The 22165-nt window shown below is 27.4% G+C and overlaps 5 protein-coding genes across 5 annotated transcripts; 3 read left to right on the forward strand and 2 right to left on the reverse strand.

Annotated features, from left to right (window-relative positions):
* Positions 1 to 16: 16 nt before the first annotated feature.
* On the reverse strand, positions 17 to 8054 carry DICPUDRAFT_149145 (uncharacterized protein; the record flags this gene model as incomplete). The annotated part of the gene is made up of 3 exons (XM_003285256.1): positions 17 to 6591; positions 6691 to 7345; positions 7428 to 8054. 3 exons carry the CDS (start codon positions 8052 to 8054, stop codon positions 17 to 19), a joined length of 7857 nt encoding a protein of 2618 aa, XP_003285304.1.
* A 1257-nt stretch (positions 8055 to 9311) lies between these two features.
* Positions 9312 to 12226, forward strand: DICPUDRAFT_45996 (alanyl-tRNA synthetase; the record flags this gene model as incomplete). Its single annotated transcript, XM_003285230.1, has 1 exon — positions 9312 to 12226. The coding sequence occupies one exon, from the start codon at positions 9312 to 9314 to the stop codon at positions 12144 to 12146; it is 2835 nt and encodes a 944-aa protein (XP_003285278.1). The 3' UTR covers positions 12147 to 12226.
* An 860-nt stretch (positions 12227 to 13086) lies between these two features.
* DICPUDRAFT_149147 (uncharacterized protein) lies at positions 13087 to 14477 on the forward strand (the record flags this gene model as incomplete). The annotated part of the gene is made up of 2 exons (XM_003285231.1): positions 13087 to 14265; positions 14343 to 14477. The coding sequence occupies 2 exons, from the start codon at positions 13087 to 13089 to the stop codon at positions 14475 to 14477; spliced, it is 1314 nt and encodes a 437-aa protein (XP_003285279.1).
* A 2848-nt stretch (positions 14478 to 17325) lies between these two features.
* Positions 17326 to 17910, reverse strand: DICPUDRAFT_76224 (uncharacterized protein; the record flags this gene model as incomplete). Its single annotated transcript, XM_003285257.1, has 1 exon — positions 17326 to 17910. One exon carries the CDS (start codon positions 17908 to 17910, stop codon positions 17326 to 17328), a length of 585 nt encoding a protein of 194 aa, XP_003285305.1.
* A 1747-nt stretch (positions 17911 to 19657) lies between these two features.
* Positions 19658 to 20530, forward strand: DICPUDRAFT_149150 (uncharacterized protein; the record flags this gene model as incomplete). Its single annotated transcript, XM_003285232.1, has 1 exon — positions 19658 to 20530. One exon carries the CDS (start codon positions 19658 to 19660, stop codon positions 20528 to 20530), a length of 873 nt encoding a protein of 290 aa, XP_003285280.1.
* Positions 20531 to 22165: the final 1635 nt, after the last annotated feature.

Raw genomic sequence — 22165 nt, forward strand, 5'->3', positions numbered from 1 at the left:
AATTTTTTATTTTATTTTATTTATTTTCATAATCACTATCTGGTGATAATTTAATTAAAATTCTCTTATGATAATCTAATAATGATTGAGCTGTAGCGGATTCACCTGAGGATTCTAATTGTTTAATTAAATCATCCATAACAACACTTTCTTTAAAGATTTGGAGTGAATGAACGAGGGTTCTTTCAGCAGCTAGTTTTAATGGTAAGTTGGTTCTTTCTTTTAATCTGTTCATAGTTGGAATAACAATTTCTTTGAGGTATTGTCTTGAGAGTGATGGGTTGGCTTTACAGAATCTCTTGATTACTTGGAGTGAGGTGATGGCGACTGATGATGATTGATCACCAACAAGATGACAAAGTGATGGAACTAAATCTTTTGAGAATGATGGTGAAGCAGTTAAAATAGCTTCAGCAAGATAAGCCGATGATTCTCTAATTGGACCTTTTTCATCTCTGCAATCAGTTTGGACAATTTTAACAATAGTTGGCATATTTGGGCTGTTATTTTCAATTAATTGAGGACCTGATGCTTTAAAGATTTCACCTAATGCTAATGATTTACCATATCTTGAGAGTACTGATTGTGATGGGGAAATTAAATTTGTTTTGATAAATTGATTGAGGTCATTTAAGTTACTGAAACATTTGGATGATGCACCAATAGTTTGAGCAACCATGGCTCTTAAATCATCAGATGGTTGATAGAGGAAATCTACAATAGTTGTAATAGCTTTATCGAGAGTAGCTTGTTCAATCTTTGGTTTCTTATCGAAAATGGATTGGAGAGCTCTAAGTTTAGATTCTTGTGAGATTGAATCGGCAGTACCAATACCAAGGATTAAAGAGTTAACCAATTGGTCGACTGATGGAGATAATGTCATTAAGAGACCTAAAGCAGAAGCAGCATTGGTTCTAACGGTTTTATTTTGATCAGAAAGACATTTGATAAATGTTGGTTGTAATTGATGAAGGAAAATCTTCATGGAAGCTGGTGATTTACTAATTAAAAGTGAGAGGGTTTGAAGAATTGATGATTTAACTTGGTATGGGAATTTATCACCAATAACTAAAATTAATGGACCAGTGATTTGCATAACAAATGGTTTAAGTGCTTCAGCAGTAGTATGATTGATAACAGTTCTAATATTATTAGTAGCTTGTTCTCTTTGATCGCTTGTACCATACATAAGACCAGAAATTAAAACTGGTAAAACTGAGCCTAAACCCTTTGGAAGACAGAAACCTGGAATGTTAGCAGTTTCTTCGTAAACATCGTTTACCAATGCTTGAATACCTCTTTGGAATGTGAGTAAATATGAAAGATTATCTTTTTTGAGTGATTTAGTAATAACACCTAAAGCATTGTTTGAAGCTTGTTGAACACCAACATCTGGATCGTTGAATAATGAAAGGAGTGAAAGAATTAATTCTTCTGGATATTCACCAACATTAGTGTTACCGTTATAAAATTCACCAACTAATTCGCATGCACCCAAACGGATATTTGGTAATCTAACTTCAGTTTGTTCAATTAATAATGGGATTAAAGTATCATAACCTTCTTCATCTACACTCTTACAAATTGAAACGGCAGCTTCTTTAATTTCTTTAGCATTGGCGACATTTGGATTAGTGAATGATTCAATTAATGATGGAATAATAGTTGAGAGATGATTGTAAAGACCTTCACCTGCATCAGCAGCTAATGATGAAAGAGCACGAACATTGGATGTTGAAATTGGTCTGCTTAAAAGTTTTGGAACTAAAACTGGTAAAACAATATTACTTTTAACGAGTATAACTTGACGAAGACCATCGAGGGCATTAGCAGAAGCTTGGGCTGATGGACTATCCAAAAGTTGGATAAGTTGTGGTAAAATCTCGTTACTTGCTTTATTACCGAAATTGTGATAGAGATGATCGAAAGCTTTAGCAGCAGCTTCTCTAACATCAATTAAATTATCACAAAGAGCTTTAGTGATACATGATACAACACTAGAGAGATATGGAAGTAATTGAGTTTTAGCAGATGAAATAACTTCACTGAGACCAATGCAAACACCTTGTCTAGTCTCTTCAAGATCTGATTGAAGACCACGTTCGAGAATTGGTAAAATTTCTGGGAGAATTCTATCACTGAGTTTACTGACGATATCACCAAGAGTTTTGGCAGAAATTTGTCTCTTTTCAACGTTGGATGAGCCAATTGAACCAATGATCATTTCAATAAGAGTTGATAAAATTTCACGAAGAGTCTTTGGAGTGTTGCTGACAATATATTTCCAGATTAATAATACCTTTTGACGAACTGATGAATTGTTATCAAATCTCATCATGTATAATGATGAAAGAATACGATCGAGTCTTTCTTTTCCTAAAATCTTGTAAATATCATTGCTATGATTTTCATTGGCATCATCATCGAAATTATTATTTTGAACATCAGCAGCGGTGGTACCAGCCAATTTGAATAAAAGATCACCAAATAATTGAACACATGAAAGACGAATTCTCCAGTTTTCGTGGAATAATACTTTTTCGAGAGCTGGAATAATAACTTCGACACCATTAGTTGCGAATTGACTGACAATAGATTGACCACATCTCATACAAACTTCTCTAACTGGATCAGAGTCATCTGCAAGACCTTTTAATACTTGTGGTAAAACTTTTGGAAGGTATGGTAAGAAATTATCACCTAATGAGATTGGAGTGAAAATGAAGATTGATAAAATACCCTCACGAACATGTGGACGTGTTGAATTAGCCATAGTTAATAATTCATGAATTAATGAATTGAATCTTGAAATGTCTAATGAAGCTAAAACTTCAGATAAACCTTGAGCGGCACCGCTTCTTTCAACAGCACCAGCATCTGATTTAACGGTTTCTAATAACCATGGGATTAATGAAGCAAAGTTTTCTTCACCCATACCACGAACTAATAAACCTAAAGCACGAGCACAAATAGCTCTAACCTCTGGAATTGGATCTAATAATACATTTTTCATTACTGGCATTAAAATATTTAAATATGGTACTAATTCTTTTGGTTCGGTTAATGAACATAAATTACCAACGATTTGACATGACATTTTCTTTAATTCTGAGCTTCTTTCTTTGAGAGTTCTTTCAAGAATTGGCATAATGAGTGAAAGTGAAGCTGGATCGATAGTGTGAACATAATTGGTATTTAAGAGGTTAACTAATAACTCTCTAGAGTGAATTTCTGGGTCATCATAGGTTTTGAGTAAAAGTGGAACGTGGACTTGGATTTCTGGATTTCTAATTACTGAACCAATGTGGGAAAGAGCTTCTTTGGCAGCCTCTTGAACTTTAGTATGTGTATCATTTAATACATTGGTGAGCTTTGGTACAATGGTTGGGAGACAAGTTGAAAGTTGTTTTGGAGCACAGAAAGCCATGGCACCTAAAAGTTCAATTGAACCTTCTTTAGTTCTCCATGAACGATCATCAAGAGCTTTCAAGAGAGCTGGTAAAACAATTTTAACACCATGACCTGATAATTGTGACATAATAGCTTTGGCGGTATCAGCAGTGGCATCTCTAACCTCACTAACATTATCACCAAAACAAACTAAAAGTTTTGGAAGAATATGAATGACATATGGTTCGAAAACACGACCAATGGTATTGCAAAGACATTCAAAGGCAAAAAGGGCACCTTGTCTTGAGGTTGGATGTTTCTTATCTTCAATACAGGATTGAAGGGAATCTAAAATACCAAGATTCTTTAATGAACTGATACCAAGACCCTTAACAGTACCGGCTAAACCAAATGCAGCACCTCTACGACCAGCATAATTATTGGATGATGATTTTAAGTTTTCTATAAGGATTGGAACTAATCTACTGCCTTGTTCTTTGAAGCTAGAAATTAATTGAGAAATGCATTTTGAAACACTGACTTGGACATTCTCTGATGGAGTTGAAAGAGCAATGACCAATTTATCAATGATAGATGTGAAACTTGCACTCTTTGGATCCATATGTTTAGCCAAAGCACCCATAAATACAACAACATTAGCACGAATTGAATCTTCAGAGGGATCATCTGGACGAGCTAAGAAATTTTCAAATGTATCTAAAAGCTCTTTAGAGAATTTGGTGCCTTGTTGGGAAATAATAGAAAGACCAGTTGAAACAAACTCTGAAACAATTTCTTCTTTTGGATCAAAAAGACCTTTTTCGATAATTCTGTCAAAGAGTGATTTTAATACCTTTGGTTCTTCAGTTGAATTACCTAAACCTGCAAGAGCTGATGCAACTGAAATTCTATTTTTGGTTGTAATTGGTGTGTCTCTAATTTCATCTGGATAATTAACTTGATAAGTTTCAAAGAGTGAATCGATTATTTCTGGAATTAATTGTTTGTGGTTTGAAGCGGCACTCTTTATGGCAAGAGTATTAATCTTTCTAGTTTCAGAGTTTACGTTAAAGGTTGAATCGTGGAGCATTTTCATAAAATTATCTGGGAGTGAAGCTGGTTGGTTTGTAGCTAACCAAATTTTATCGGCAAGTGCAGCTGTTGATGATTCGCTGTCAAATTTAACAAACCAAAGTTTGCCAATATATTTTTCGTCCCAAACAAAATCTGGTGAATAGATGGATGGGATCTTTTCAATAGCTTGAAGACAAATTGAACGAACTTGTGAATGTGGTGAGATGACACCTTCCATTAATTCAGAGATATCAGCAGTATCAAGACCTTCGATTAATTGGAAAATAGAAGTACGAGCATTATTCTCCAAACGAGAGTTGGTACTAACTACAATAATTAAACTTGAAATCATTGCACCTCTTGGGTAAGATTGACTTTGAGCAGTGTGTTTTTGAACGATATCCATTGATAACTCTTGGATTGTAAATGAAATGGTCTTTTCTAAACCATTTTTAACGATTGGCCAGAAATAGTTAAAGCCGAAACCACCAAAAGCTTCTTTGTGGGTTGTTTCTTTAAGATAAGTTAAAATCTTTTGAGTGAAACCAAGGATTTGAATTTCTGAAAGAGTTGATTTATAAAGAAGGTTGTTAAGAACAAAGAGATAATGACGTGCAAATGAACGGTCAATCTTGTAACGGTGTGGAATGCAAATAACAAGTTTTTCAAGAGTTTCGGTGACCTTTTCATTTGCAAGATCTTTCTTGAATAAGAGATAAAGTGAGATGAGAACTGATGACATAAATTCGCCAACAAATGCTGGGTTTGATCTAACCATAGTATAGCAAGTATCAATAGCAATGTGAAGAATATCAATGATATCTTGTACATCCTTACGAATAACGGCTTGAGCGGCTAATTGTTTTTGTTTTTCTTTTTCAAGTCTTTCTAACTCACCAGATTGTTGTTTCTTCTTTTCTTCTCTCTTTTCGTCACGCTTTTCATCTTCAGTCTTAACTTTGACCTTTTTATCACTTCTACTTTCATAACCCTTTTCTTCTTTTTCGACATAGAGTTCGGTTGGTGGAGTGTTGTAGATAATCCATTGATGGTCGGTAATAGCTTCAATTGGTTGATAGCTTAATGATTTATTTAAACATTTGACAATGGCTTCATTCATTCTTGGAACATTGTAACTAACCAAATTATTAATTGCTGATTGGAATGCAACTTGATAGCTTTTGTTTTTCTTTTGATTTAAACCTTTTTCGAACAAGTATTCAGAGATTTCTGTAGCATTTTCTGAAAGGATTGAATTTAAGTTGTGTTGGGTTAATGACATTACCTTTTTCCATGAATAATTAACAAATGGGTGATATGCAACTAAACAAACCATTGGATAAATTGATGTTGGAATATTTTTAGATAAAACTGATTTGAAGGCCAATGAATAATTTTTACCAGTACTGGTTGAAACGGATTCAGAACTATTATTTAATGATTGAGAAGCAGCAGAATCATCATAAAGAATTTGTGAAAATTCATTAAAGAGAACTTTTGAAAGAGATGGGAATTCCTTTTCAGATTCGTTATCAGCTAAAATTGCTCTAATTTTTTTTGAGGCATCCCTTTGTACACTCCATTGACTGTGAAGTAATAATGAGATAATAGATTGATAGAGTGGTGATTTTTCGTTAATTTTAACTGATGGGAAGTGTTTAACACTCTTGAAAAGGTTAACCAAAAGGTTGATGGCATGATCTTTCTTTTGAGTTCTTTGAAGGAAACCAGCTTGATGAACAAATGATGTGTTGGAATAGAATAATGTACAGAAATTCTTATCGCCAGTATATTTTGAATCGAATGGTTTAGTACAAGCTAAAGCTAACATGAATTGGACGGAAGCGCAAGTAGTTGATGGGTCGCAAGTCTTTGGATTCTTTACAGCTTTAATAATGTTATTAATAGTTTCGGTGAAACCATTAATTTGGGTACATTTCTTTGATGATCCATTTGCAGCAAATCCTAATGATTTTGATAAAGATAAAATTACTTGACCTTTGATTATTTCGTCGTCATTCTTTAAACTATTTGTTAAAATTTTAATAGTTTGATCTGATAACTCTTCGACATTAACTAAAACTTTGCCTAATAATTTAAAACCTTTTAATCTATTATCTTTATTTACTGTAAAAAATGAAAAATTTTAAAAAGAAAAGAAAATAAAAAAATATTAATATGAATTATAATCAGATTAAATAATTTTAGATATTTCATGATACAAACATTCTTTTTCTAAATAAACTGAAACTAATTGTAAAAGAGATTTTGATAATTGTAATTTATCGGCATTTGAAATATTTTTAACAAAATTTTCTTGGGAATAAATTGAGGAGATTGAAGAGATAGCATTTAATTTTTGATTTGGATTACCTGCAGCTGAAAGTAATTTAGCCAAGTCATCAATGATAATGGATGAGAGTACTTTGGTATCACTTGATTTTGATGCAATAGTTGAAAAGGTCTTTTTGATTAATTGTCTTTCGGTACTGGTTTGAACTACTGGAATCAACATTGGGACTAATAATGGCTTCAATAAGGTTGATAAATCAATTTTGGCATTTTCTAAAATGAATGAAAGAATCTTAAAGACTTGCTCTTGGTCTCTTTTAATATGTCTTGATAATGGTGGTAGAATAACACTCTTGAAATCTTCAACCTCTAATTGATTGAATAATTTCTTGAATATTCTGTGATCTTCAAGTTTTTGTTGTTGCATTGAAATGACTGTTTTGTTATATAAATTTAATAAATCGGTTCTATTAAATTGTGGTGAGGATTTTGATGAAACATTTTGAAGTGAAAAATAAATAATATAAAAAATTTTATTTGATGATTCTTTGGTTACTAAATTTTGGTAAAATGAAAATACTTTATTGTTCTATATATTTATAAAATGAATAGTATAAAAGTATTAGTATCATAAATGATAGTATAATATGGTTTAAAATACAATAACTTACCATTAAAATTAAATTAAATAATTGTTGATTATTTTTAATTTGCTTTAAAGTTAAATCACGGTAAATAATATCTTGAGCTGCTGATAACAAGGTAGCAAGGTCTTGTTGTTCTTGGAATCTATCGATAAAACTGTGAAGTAAAACTAAAGTAAAAGACATCAATGTGTTTTGTGGGAGGTATTTGATTCTTTTATTGGTTGATAATGGTTTTGCTAATTTTCCAATTTCTTTAAGGGTGGATTTACAGAAATTTACTTGTAATTCTTTTCTGGTGTCTTTGAGTTGATCAGCAATTTCTTTACAAAGATTTTTGAATGAGTTTACCAAACTGAAAATCCATTGTGATTCAGAGTGTTGTGAAAAACTTGAGAAATACAAGAAAACTAAAATTTTAATTCTGGCTTCTTGTTCTTCAATTTGTTGATCTGATGAGTCAGTGACTAAACAGGTAACTTCATCTCTAACTAATGAATTGATTCTATTTAATGTTTGAATTCTTTCATTTAACTTATTAGATTGAATTAATTTTTCTAACTCTTTAATTTCATTATTAAACTTTTCTTCCTTGTTTATTGTTGGGGTTGTGGATTCTGGGGTTGAACTTTCTTGATTTTTCTCCTCGTTCATTTTTAATTTCTTTTGATAATTTTATACTAAGGTGGAATATATACGAAGTATGGGGATGGGAAAGGGATTATTTAACTAATCGTCGTTTTCTTTTATTTTCTTGATTTATAAACCTTATTCTATTAATATTACAATTCTTTTAAAAAAAGTAACAATAATAAAATAAATATGATATGTATGAATTTATAAATTTACAAAAATAAAAAAAATTTAAAATATATATGATCGTTACGATTTAAAAACCGATTATATATATATATTTATGTTTAATTATTATATATTTAATATTGTATATGGGGGTGTGTGTTGTTGATCAAACAATTATGTTTTATAAAAAATACATACAAAACTCGAAAATAACAACAATGAATTTTAATTAAAAAATTATTGATGGTTTTTTTTATGAGAAATGGTGATTGTTTGTTTGTGTGTGTGTGTGAGTATGTGTGATATGTGTATGTGTGTAAGTATAGTGTGGATTTAAAATTTAACTATAAATTTTAATCGAGATTAACAAAATTAATAAACTTAACTTCAACAACACTTTTGTTTAAAAAAAAAAAAAAAAAAAAAATACGAGAAGGAAAAAAACTAAAAAAAATTCAAAAAAAATTCAAAAAAATAAAATAAAAAAAATAAAAAAAAAAATAAAAAAATAATATAATATGTTTTTGAGAAAAAACCATTAATTTTTATTTGTTTTATTATTATTAATTATTTAACAAAATAAAAAACACAAAATTAAAAAAAAATAAAAAATCAACATATTTGTTTAATATATTCAATTATTATAACATAAACTAAAAAAGAATTGTTTAAAAACCTATAAAAACATAATTTATTTCTTTTTTTTATCAATTATTTTTATAGTCACATTTTTTGAAAAATAAGAACACATAAATAAATTAAAATAAATAAAATCAAAATTGGAAAAACTTTAACCACCCTTATAAAGTAATCGATACGTTAATTATAACACATATTATAATTAATTTTTAAAAAATAGTTTTTTTTTTTTTTTTTAAAATTTTTTTTTTAAAAAAACTTTTTATTTTTTTTATTTTTTTTATTTTATTTTTTTTTTTTTTCATTCATTTCAATTTCAATTTTATTTATTTATTTATTTAACTTTTAAATATAATAATATATATATTAATAATTATAATTTTATAAATATCTTGTAGAATAGTTATAGAATAGTTTAAAATAATATTATATTTTTTAGGAAAAAAAAAAACGAAAGGAAAATAAAGAAAAATGGATGTTAATCAAATTAGAAAAACTTTTATTGAGTTCTTTGTAAATAAAGCTGAGCATACATTTGTACCATCATCAGCTGTCATCCCACATGATGACCCAACATTATTATTTGCAAATGCTGGTATGAATCAATTTAAACCAATTTTTTTAGGTCAAGTTAATCCAAAATCAGAACAAGCTAAACTTAAAAGAGCAGTCAACAGCCAAAAATGTATTCGTGCTGGTGGTAAACACAACGATTTAGATGATGTCGGTAAAGATACATATCATCACACTTTCTTTGAAATGTTAGGTAATTGGTCATTTGGTAATTATTTCAAGAAGGAAGCTATTTCATGGGCTTGGGAATTATTAACTGAAGTATATGGTTTAGACAAAGAACGTTTATATGTTACCTATTTCCGTGGTGATCCAGAAAAAGGTTTAGAACCAGATAACGAAGCTAAAAATCTTTGGTTACAATATCTTCCAGAAGAACGTGTTTTACCATTCGGTATGAAAGAAAACTTTTGGGAAATGGGTGACCAAGGTCCATGTGGTCCATGCTCCGAAATTCATTATGACAAAGTACCAGGCCGTAACGGTGCTCCATTTGTAAATGCTGATGATCCAACTCTTATCGAAATTTGGAATTTGGTTTTCATTCAATTCAATCGTGAAGCCGATAAATCATTAAGACCATTACCAAATAAACACGTCGATACTGGTATGGGTTTAGAACGTTTAACCTCAATCATTCAAAAAGTACCAACCAATTACGACACTGATGTCTTTAAACCAATCTTTGAAGCTATCCAAGAAGTTACTGGTTACCCAGAACCATACGGAGGAAAAGTAGGTGCTGAAGATTCACAACAAGTCGATATGGCCTATCGTGTTATTGCTGATCACATTCGTACTCTCAGTTTTTCAATTGCTGATGGTGCTGCTCCATCAGTCGATGGTAGAGGTCAAGTACTTCGTAGAATTCTTCGTCGTGCTGTTCGTTATGGTAAACAAAAACTCAATGCTCCAGCAGGCTTTTTCTCAAAATTAGTTGATGTTGTTGTTCAAAACTTTGGTGAATTTTATCCAGAACTCAGAAAGAAACCAGAACACATCAGAATGGTTCTTACTCGTGAAGAAGATATGTTTAATAAGACTCTCGAAAAAGGTATTCAAGAATTCGAAAAGATGATTAAAAAAACTACCGATGGTGTCCTCTCTGCTCCAAATGCTTATTTCCTTTCAACTGTTTGTGGTTTCCCAATCGATTTAACTACAATTATGGCCGAAGAAAAGGGTCTCAAAGTAGATATTCAAGGTTTTGAAAAATTATGTGAAGCCCAATCAGAAATCGATCGTAAACGTCAAAAAGAAAAGAAAACTGAATTAACTCTTGGTGCCGAAGCCAATGCCTGGTTAAAGAACAACAATATTAAAATTACCGATGACTCATTCAAATATCAACAAAAAGAAGTTCAAACTACTGTTAAAGCCATCTGGAATGGTAAAGAGTTTGTTGACACTGTACCAAAGGGTCAATTATGTGGTATTGTTTTAGAATCAACCAATTTCTATCCAGAACAAGGTGGTCAAATTTATGATGTTGGTCAATTATCTTTTGTTGATGATCAAAAGACTGCTTTCGATGTTAAAGACTGTAAAGTATTTGGTGGTTATGTTCTTCATATTGGTTATTTATCATACGAATGCACCGAACTCAAAGTTGGCGATAAAGTTGAAAGTACTGTCGATTACACTCGTCGTTCACCAATTATGTCAAATCACACTAGCACCCACATGGTCAATTATGCACTCAAGAGTGTTTTAGGTGAAGGTATTGAACAACGTGGTTCATTTGTCGATGCTTCACGTTTCAGATTCGATTTTTCATTTGGTAGAGCAGTCACTAAAGACGAATTAGCTAAAATCGATCAAATTGTTAACGATTTAATCTTTAAACAATTAAATGTTTATGCTCAAGAAGTTCCATTAGCCAAAGCTAAAACTATTAACGGTCTTCGTGCTGTATTTGGTGAAGTTTATCCAGATCCAGTTAGAGTTGTATCAGTCGGTGTACCAGTTGACCAATTAATCGAAAATCCAACCAATGCTGAATGGGCCAACTACTCAATCGAATTCTGTGGTGGTACACATTTAACCAACACTAAACAAGCTGAACTTTTCACCATTATCTCTGAAGAAACTCTTGGTGCTGGTGTTAGACGTATTGTTGCTGTCACTGGTTCAGAAGCCACAGCTGCTCATGAATTAAATAAAGAACTCGAGCTTAGATTTAACAAAGCTCTTAAACTCACTGGTTCAGAACTTTCAAAAGAAATTGTTGCTTTACTCGAAACCTTAAAATCTTCATGTATTTCACAAGCTGTTCGTTACAATTTAGTTGAAGCCATGAAAGAACTCCAATCCATTCAAAGAGTACTTGCTAAAGAAGTTGAAAATCTTCAAATTTTAGAATCATCAAAAATTACCGAAAGAATTATTCAAGAATTAACTTCAAAACCATCAGAATTATATGTTGATTTAGTTAATTTAGGTTCAAATACTACTGTAATCACCGACACAATTAAAAAGATTCAAGCTAAATCAAATCAAACTGCAGTTATGTTAATTAGTCCAGATGAAGAAAAAGGTAAAGTTACCTGCATTGGTATCGTTCCAAAAGATTCACCAATTTCAAAATCAGTTGCTGCTAATGTTTGGGTCTCAAAGGTTACCGAAGTTTTAGGTGGTAAAGGTGGTGGTAAAGCTGAAGTTGCTCAAGGTGTTGGTTCAAAACTTGATAAAATCGATGAAGCTATCCTTGTTGCCAGAGATTTTGCAAAATAAAATTATAGTATCAATTATTTTAAACATATATAATATATATATATAAATAAATAAATAAAAAATAAAAAAAATATTAAAATAGTATTTCAACGTTTATTTATGATTTTTATTCAAATAATTAAAAAAAGATATAGGGATATTTATAAGGATACTTTTTTTGATTCTCTTTTTAATTTTTTTTTTAAGAGCTGATGAATTATTTCTTATATAAATATTTTTATAATTTATTTACAAATGACCTCTATCACATTATCTTAATTATTATTTTTAAAAAATCAAATTAACATAATCTTTTCTTATTTTTATTTTTTTTTTTTTATTTTTTTTTTTATATTTCAATAATTTATATTTTTTTATTTTTTAATTAATCAAAAATAACACACCCAATACACAAATTAACACAAATAATTTTCTACAAAACTATATATAAATCATGAAACAAAAATAATATTATATAGTAATAATTTATTCAATTTCTATTTGATATTTGATTGTCATTAAAATTAAATAAAAAAAAAAAAAACAATACAATGTGGTTGAAGTTCATACTTTTATTATAATTCTTATTATAAAATTGATAATGTATATGACACATTTCAATGACATATAAAAAATGATATAAATACAAATTTTTTTAAAAAAAAAAAAAAAAAAAACTCAATTTTTAAAAATTTTATAATAAAATAAACATTGTTTTATATAAAGTTAATATAACAACTTTTTTTTTTTAATTTTTTTTAATTTTTAAACAGACCCACACAAAAAAATATTAATTAATAAAAAAAAAAAATTCTTTTTTAATTAAATAAAAAATCATAATTTTATTTGTATATAGTTTCACATAGTTTATAATATCAAAAAAAAGTTTTAAATAATAGCAATTATATTTCACATTCCATAATAACTTTCATTTTTTTATATTCACTCATTAATTAAAAAAATGTTAGAATCAATTTTATTTGCTATTTTTATTTGGTCATTAATAATTTTAAAAATTATTTTCCGTTCCACCCCACAAGAAACCCAAACCAATAACTTCACCCAAACCAATAACCACACCCACACCAATAACCAAACCCACATCAACAACGAAACCCAAACAAACAATAACACACACACCAGCAACCACAAAATTAATGAAACCACAAATTCAACCCCAATCGATCAATCCCCAAAAGAAAAAATTAAGTATGATAGTACCTCAACATTCCATTATTCCGCATACAGAAACATATATTGTTGTTCCGAATATCATAATAGTCAAGAAAATTCTGGTCGTTCCTCAGTAGCTCAAGAAATTTTAAGTCATTCCCCAACACAATTTCTTGAAAAACACCATGCCCCAAAGGAACCATCTCAACCAGAAAATGTATTTCCATATTCACCATTCGACAGTACCAGAGAAAGAATGGATAAAGAAAAATTAGAAAAAGAAAATTTGGAAATTTTAAAAAGAGAACAACAAAAAGAAAAGGAATATATGGAACAATTAAAAAGAGAAAACCAAGAAAGAGAACGTATTGAAAAATTAGAAAAAGAAAGAAAAGAAAGAGAACATAAAGAATCTTTGGAAAGACAAAGATTAATAAAAGAAAGACTAGAAAAAGAAATTATAGAAGCAAAGGAAAAAAAAAGAATAGAAAGAGAAAAAAAAGAAAAAGAAAAAAAAGAAAGAGAACAAAAAAAAAGAGAAGAAATAGAAAGAAAGCAAAAAGAAAGAGAAGAAATAGAAAGAAAACAAAGAGAAAGAGAAGAATTAGAGCGTATCCAAATAGTATATAAAGAAACTTTAGAAAGAATAATGGAAAGGGTACGCTTAGAAAATTTAGAAAGACAAGAAAGAGAAGAAAGAGAAAAAGAACAGCAAAGAGAACAACATGAAAGAGAAGAAAGAGAAAAACAAGAAAGAGAACAACAACAAAGAGAACAACAAGAAAGAGAAGAAGCAGAATGTAGAGAAAACGAAGATCCTTGCACTATTTGCATCGAAAGAATTGAACCAAGCCAACTTGCAGTAATCGATTGTAACCACATGTTTTGTTACGATTGTATTATGGAAATGTCTTATCGCCGTAATAACACATGCCCAAATTGTAGAGCTCCATTCTATTTAGTAAGAGTAAGTAATTCATTTATTCATATTTATACATAATAAATAAAACATATATATTAATTTAATTTATTATTTAATTGTAGAGAGTCAATGGTTCAACTAACGAAGCCAATATTGAGCAAGGAGATCAAAGTCCACCAAATTTAAATAATGATGATGCAAATTCCAACGAATCCAATATCGATTTGGAATTGTTTGACCAAATTGATATCGAATAGATTTCCATTGCTGTTTCAAATGGTAATTATTAGATTTCATGAATAGGTATCAAGAATTAGATGGCCACGAATTCTATGATTACTTGGACATAAATCAATAATATACCACCCATATGGAAACGTATTAATTAATAAATCAAAAAAGGTTAAACAGAAAACATCATCATTGGACAACATTCTCATCGTAATCGAAATTATTAGTATTAAACAATTCATCGCTTCAACTCTAAAAAATAACGTTTAAAAAGTTCTCAGGGTTCCATTAACAAGTTCACATCATATTGTAACTATAATATTAATATTTACTAAAATATAATTAAATTTGAATATAAATGAAATTAATATTTAATTTTAATTTTAATTTTTATAGAGTATAATCATAATCCTTTCTCTCTCGGAATTATCAGGTTCTTTCTCTCCAGTATAGCAATGTCTTTCTTTAATGTCAATAATAGGGCATTAATATTATTAAGGTAACGATCGTGTTTATATTACATAATTATTACATTTAAATATAAAAGAAACTAATATTTAATTTTAATTCTTATATAGTTTATAATTCTTTCTCTCACAGTATTATCAAGTTCTTTCTATAATGTCAATTCTAGGGCATTTATTTTATTAAGGTAGCTATAGTGTTTATAATTACATAATTATTACATTTAAATATAAAAGTAACTAATATTTAATTTTAATTCTTATATAGTTTATAATTCTTTCTTTCACAGTTTATTTATAATTCTTTCTCTCCTGGGAATTATCAGGTTTTTTCTCTTCAGTACAACCATGTTCTATCTTTAATTTCAATAATAGGGCATTTATATAATTAAGGTAACTATAGTGTTAATAATTACATAAATTAAATTTGATTATAAGATAATCTAATATTTAATTTATATTTAGTTTAATTAATTCTCTCTCAAGCTTCACACTTTCTATCTAAGTCTACATTGGGATATTCATATTATTAAGGTAACTATAATGTTAATATTTACATAATTATTATTATCATTAAATTTGTATATAAAAGAAACTAATATTTAATTTTAATACTTATTTAGTTCAGATTCAATTCTTTCTTTCTCAGTTTCAAACGTTATTTATATCGCGGTTCAGTATTTTCTTTATAATTTTGGTTTTCAAGCAATTCATCAAACACTCGGTTTTTTTCAGGTCACTCATCAAACATTTGGGGTTCAATATCTTCTTTTTAATTGGGTTTTCAAATCATCATACATTGCGATTTTCAAGTCATTCATCAAACATTGGGGGTTCCATATATTCCATTATATCGCGGTTCATTATTTTCTTTATAATTGTGGTTTTCAAGTAATTAATCAAACACTGGGGTTTTTCAATAAACATTTGGGTTGTTTTTCAAATCTTTCATCATACATTGTGGGTTTATCAAGATATTCAAACGCTGTGGTTTTTAATTCGCCAAACATTGTGGGTTTTTTTTATTCATCAAACGCTGTGGTTTTTTCAAATCATTAATCTTACATTGGGGTTTATTTTATTTCAACACATAATAATAACGATAATGATAATAATAAAAATGATAATAATATAAATAATAATCATAAATTTTATTAATCAATAATCCATGACCTTGATCATTCTGCCTTCCAAATCTAAATCCAAGTTAATCAATTTGAAAAAAACGAAATTTCAATTCTAAAATCTATTTACTCTGAATTAATTGCATTCTTTCCTATAAAGTTTATTTTCAACAATGGGTTAATTCTATCATCATTTATCAATTACGTCAGTTTTATTAAGTATAAATTAATGTCATTTGGTCACAGATCCAGGTCCACCTTCATCATCAATTTTATCATTTATTATTATTATATAGAATTAAAAATTCTCCATCCCTAGTTAATTTTCTATTCATTATCAAAATAAAGATCTTTAATTTAAAAGCTTATTTAAATTTTTTATAAAATAAATTTTTATTGTTTTTTATTATTTAAAAACCAAGGTAAATTTTTTCCATCTTGTGAATAAATTGACTTAAAGTTGCTGTTATTGTGGTGATAATTGTATAAAATAAAAGTCAAATATTGTAATTTATAATCATTATTATTATTTCTATTATTTATATAAAATTATATATATTTAAAACTCTAAAGCATTTTAATATGACCTTTAGTTTGAAACTAATCTCTAGTGCAATACTATCACCCTGATACCACGATTGACTCTGATACTAATCCACTACCACTGCTACTGTAATTACTATCAAACCTACTATTAAAATTACTATTGTTATTGAAATATGCTGTTACTTTGATCGCTATAATTAATAAGTTTGCAAACAGATTTCTAACTCTTTAATATAACCTTTGGGACTTTTGATTTCGATTTCTGCTTTTGCTAAGAGAATTTTAAGCGGCACTTCTTTCTTTATTGATTTTAGCCTTATTCTTAATGTTTATAGATCTACTACCAAATATGAGTATGGAAACTGTTTCGGCTTTGTTGTAGCTTGAAGGTGAGGAATTTATAGTGAGTCAATGAATTGATTACATTACTCAATGATAACAATGATTTATTATTCATTTTAACTTTGTCTAAAATTATACCTTGTACCCATGTTTTTGAAATCTTTTCTAGATAAACCTGTATTGAAGGATCCTTTTTTTTAAATTTTTTGGTTGAATATATAAAAGTAATTATTATTATTATAAAAGTACATTTAAAAAATGATGATAAATTAAATAAAATTCAAAATTAATTTTTTATATTTATAAATTTTTTTTTTTTTTTATTTTTTATTTTTTTTAAAAAATTTTAGGATAAATTTATTATTTTTTATATATAGATATATATAAAAATAAAATTTTTATAATAATATTGAAATTATTAAAAATACTAATAGAGATAAAGAAATTGAAATTTTAAGAGAACCATTACCAGCTGGTGATTCTGTTGGATTGTTAGATGCGGTTTCTGTTGGTTTTGGTGTAGGAGATGGCGATAATGATTGTGTTGGTTTGGGTGTGGTAGTTTCATTAGGTGTTTCTGTTATTGTGGGTGTTTCTGATGGTGTTGATGTAGTGATATTTTTAATGTTGCTACATAATACACTGAAGCCAGATTCACCAATTTTGATAAAATCATTGGATGGGACTAAACATGTAAAGGTATCCATATACCCCCTTTTATCATTACATTCATTAAATTGGGAAAAATAAAATGGATATCGATTAAATAAATATTTGGAATATATTCTAATGTAACCTTGGCAACCACGTTTGCATTCAGATAATTCTACTATTGAATAGTCACCCTCTTCATGGGTTCTACAAAACTCTGGGTCTCCATCTTTTTTAATATGAAAATACTTATATTTAAAGCTTTCTTCTTGAGACTTGACAGTAATTATTGAAATACAAATTAAAATTAAAAAACTATATATAAATTTCATTTTTTAAAAACTATAAAGTATAATATTAATTAATGAAGGTTTAGATGAATAATAAAACTTTTTTTTTTTTTTTTTTATTTTATAATTTTTTTAACAGGTTTGTTTTTAAATATTAATAGAACTATAGGTCTATTCAGATCATTCAAAGAAATATTATACTAAATTTAACACCAATGTTTTATTTTCTTTTTTAAAAGTTTTTTAATACAGTGTTTTTTTTTTTTTTGGGGGGGTTTGAAACTTTTGTAAAATCAATCATTTTCTAATAGTTTTTAAAGTTCATATTATTAGTATATTACAAATTTAGGTGCAAAGAATGTTTTTCATTTATTATTATTAGAAGAATCAAGTGGTAAAATGAACAGAATTTCAAGCAGGTTTATAAATTTAATTGATACATCTTAAAACCTGCTTGAAATGCTGTATATTTACGACTTGATTATTTTTTAAATAATTTATAAACTAAGAGTTCCATTTGTTTTAAAGAAATGACTGCATATTTCAATGAATGGATGCAAGATATTATTGAAGAATTTAGAGAATATATAAAATCATACGTGGACGATATTATTATTTGTTCAAAGACATTAGATGAATATATAATAAACATTAGAAATAATATTTTTAAATAAAATATTTTTAATTTAATTTAATTTTATATATATTTATATTTTATTTTTTTATTTAAATGAAAAATTAATTTAATATATTTATATTATTTTATAAATAGGTATGGTATGATATAAATGTGTGTATAAACTAACTTTTTGATTGTGCAAATCTTAAATGATATTCAGAAGGTAATGCAAAACTTTTTGAAGTAATTATTACTACCCAAAGAATCCATGAAATTGTAAAACTAATAAATTCAAACTGTTTTGAAGTTGAATTGTTGAATTAAAGGTATCATTCTTTTCATTGGCTCTATAATCATAATATATGAATGTAACCATACTTTCTTTAGCATTGAATAATTTCTAGTGTTTAGTAAACATTTTATTTGATTCTCTATTATAGTACATTCAATAAATGATGATAAATTTAATAAAAAAAAAATTTCAAAATTAATTTTTTTTATTTATTTTTAATTTTTTTTCTAAAAATAATTCTGCAACACCATAAACATTATTTTATTATAAACAAAATAAAAATAATACACCCACTTGAATTGGTATGTGATATAATGTGAAATATTTTTTATTTTTTTTTTTATTAAAATCTAAAATAAAAATGAAAACAAACATAATTTTTTTCTTTTCTTTTTTTTTTCATTTTCTTAAAAAATAAATTATAAAATAATAAAAGTTATTATATCAATTTTTTAATCTTATTTGTTGTACACTAGAAATAATTTATTCTTATGTAAATCGAATAATTATTAATTTAAATATACATACATCGTATAATGATAAAAAATCAATTAATTTTTTTTTTTTTTTTTTAAAAAATCATTTTTAAAATGAAATAGTTAGTATAATGTTTTGGATATCATTTAAAAGAAAATTAAATAAAAAATCGAAATAAAATTAAAAAAAAGATCAATAATCAGTATAAAAAAAAGATATAAACTAAATTATTACTTTATAATTATTTTTTTTATTTTTTTCAATATATTATAAAAAAAATTAGAATTTTCAAAACAGTTCTTTCTTTTTAAAAATTTTTTTTTTGTATTTATTTGAATTTTTTTTTTTTAATTTTTAAATTTCATTACTGAAACAAATTATTACAATCATAATAAAATAAAATGTTTTCATTAATGGATTTAGTTTTCTATTTTTTTGCAGTTCTAGTTATTTTTTACTGTATATTTTCAACCAATAATAATTTTAATGATCAAATGAACCAACAAACTCAACAACAAACCCAACAACAAACCCAACAACAAACCCAACAACAAACTCAACAAACCCAACAACAAACTCAACAAACCCAACAACAAACCCAACAAACCCAACAACAAACCCAACAACAAACCCAACAACAACACCCACAACACACCCCAACAACCCATTACAGTTTAGTTGAAAATATAGATCAGATAATTCAACAACAACAACAACAACAACAAAAACAAAAACAACATCAACATCATCAACAACAACCACAAATCACTCCAACGACCTATTCTAATTTTGATGAGGGAATAGATAAACAAAACCAACAACAACAACAACAACAACAACATCAGCACCAATATCAACATCATCATCAGGATCATCAGCATCAACATAATCATAAAAAAAGAGCATATGCCATGGACACAAAACAAGATATTGAAAGAAGAGTAAAACAAAAGGTCCATGAGGCTTGGAATATGATTGATGAAATAGAAACAAAAAGATTTAGAACAGATTATAATGGTCCAACTCTTTTATTGACAAATTTCAGCGAAAGTGAACAAATGATAAAAAATAAAAGAGAAAAAGATGAAAAGAGACGAAGAGAAAAGGAAAGAAAAAGACAAAAACAAATTGAAAAGAGAAGAAAAGAAAAAGAAAGGAAAAGACAAAAAGAAATGGAAAAAGAAAATAGAAAAAAGAGAAAAGAAAGGGATAAAGAAGGAGATGGAAGAGATAAAAAAAAGAAAATTAAATTTTCGCAAAATAAAGATCAATGATGGATGAAGAGTGTAATTATTCATACATTGGGTGTTCCATATATTCCATTAAATCGAGGTTCAGTATTTTCTTTATAATTGTGCTTTTCAAGTAATTCATTAAACACTGGAGTTTTTTTTCAGGTCACCATCAAACATTTGGGGTTCAATATCTTCTTTTTAATCGAGGTTTTCAAGACATTCATCAAAAATTTGGGATTCAGTATTTTCTTTTTAATCGGTGTTTTCAAGTCAATAGTAATACATTGGGGTTTTCAAGTCATTCATCAAACATTGAGGTTCAGTATATTCTTTTTAATTGGGGTTTTCAAGTCATTCATCATACATTTGGGTTGTTTTTCAAATCTTTCATCATACATTGTGGGTTTATTAAGTTATTCAAACGCTGTGGTTTTTTCAAATCGTTCATCATACATTGTGGGTTGTTTTTTCAAATCTTTCATCATGCATTGTGGGTTTATTAAGTTATTCAAACGCTGTGGTTTTTAGTTCGTCAAACATTGTGGGTTTTTACTTCATCAAACATTGTGGGTTTTTTTAATTCATTAAACACTGTGGGTTTTCAAGTCATTCAAACATTGTGGGTTTTCAAGTCATTCATTAAACATTAGGGTTGTTTTTCAAATCGTTCATCATTCATTGGGTTTAGTTTATTCTTTTTTAAATTGGGTTTTTTACGTCATTTATCAAGCATTGGGTTTTTTCAAGTCACCTATTATTTATTGGGGTTTACTTAATTCTGGTTTTCAGGTCATTCATCATTCATTGGGGTACTTTTACTTTAAAGGTATTTATAAAGTTAATATTTTTATAAATGTTATTATTATTTTTGAATATAAAAGAAACTAATATTTAATTTTAAAACTTAAAAAGATTTGAATACTTTCTATTTCAACACATAATAATATAAATATAAATAATAATATAACGAAAATGATAATAATGAAAATAAAAATGATAATAATATCAATAATAATCACTTTCAAATAACGATTATAATAATAAAACAAAAAACAAAAATAATGGATAAGAATATATTATAAATAATAATGCAAAATTCGATCCAGACAAGGAAAAAGATAATAGAGTAAATAATATTAATATGGAATAATAATCATCAAAACAATCATGTCATATAAAAATAAGAAAAGTAATGCATCCAACTCTATTCATTCATCAATTCTTTATGCCTTCCAAATCTAAATCCAGTTTAATCAATTTTAAAAAAATCGAAATTTCAATTCTAAAATCTATTTACTCTGAATTAATTGCATTCTTTCCTATAAAGTTTATTTTCAACAATGGGTTTATTCTATCATCATTTATCAATTAAATACCATCAACAAAAACAATTAACACTTTCATCCGTTTTATTAAGTACAAATTAATGTCATTTGGTCACAGATCCGGGTCAACCTTCATCATCAATTTTATCATTTATTATTATTATATAGAATAAAAAATTCTCCATCCCTAGTTAATTTCTATTCATTATCAAAATAAAGATCTATAATTTTAAAAAAATAATTATATTTTAATAAAAAAAAAAAAAAATTCAAAATTAATTTTTTTATTTTTTTATTTATTTTTTTATTTTCTAAAAATAACACTGCACAATTGTTTTATATAATGTTA

The sequence above is a fragment of the Dictyostelium purpureum genome, assembly GCF_000190715.1.
Source record: "Dictyostelium purpureum unplaced genomic scaffold DICPUscaffold_42, whole genome shotgun sequence".
In the NCBI taxonomy this organism is placed as follows: Eukaryota; Evosea; class Eumycetozoa; order Dictyosteliales; family Dictyosteliaceae; genus Dictyostelium; species Dictyostelium purpureum.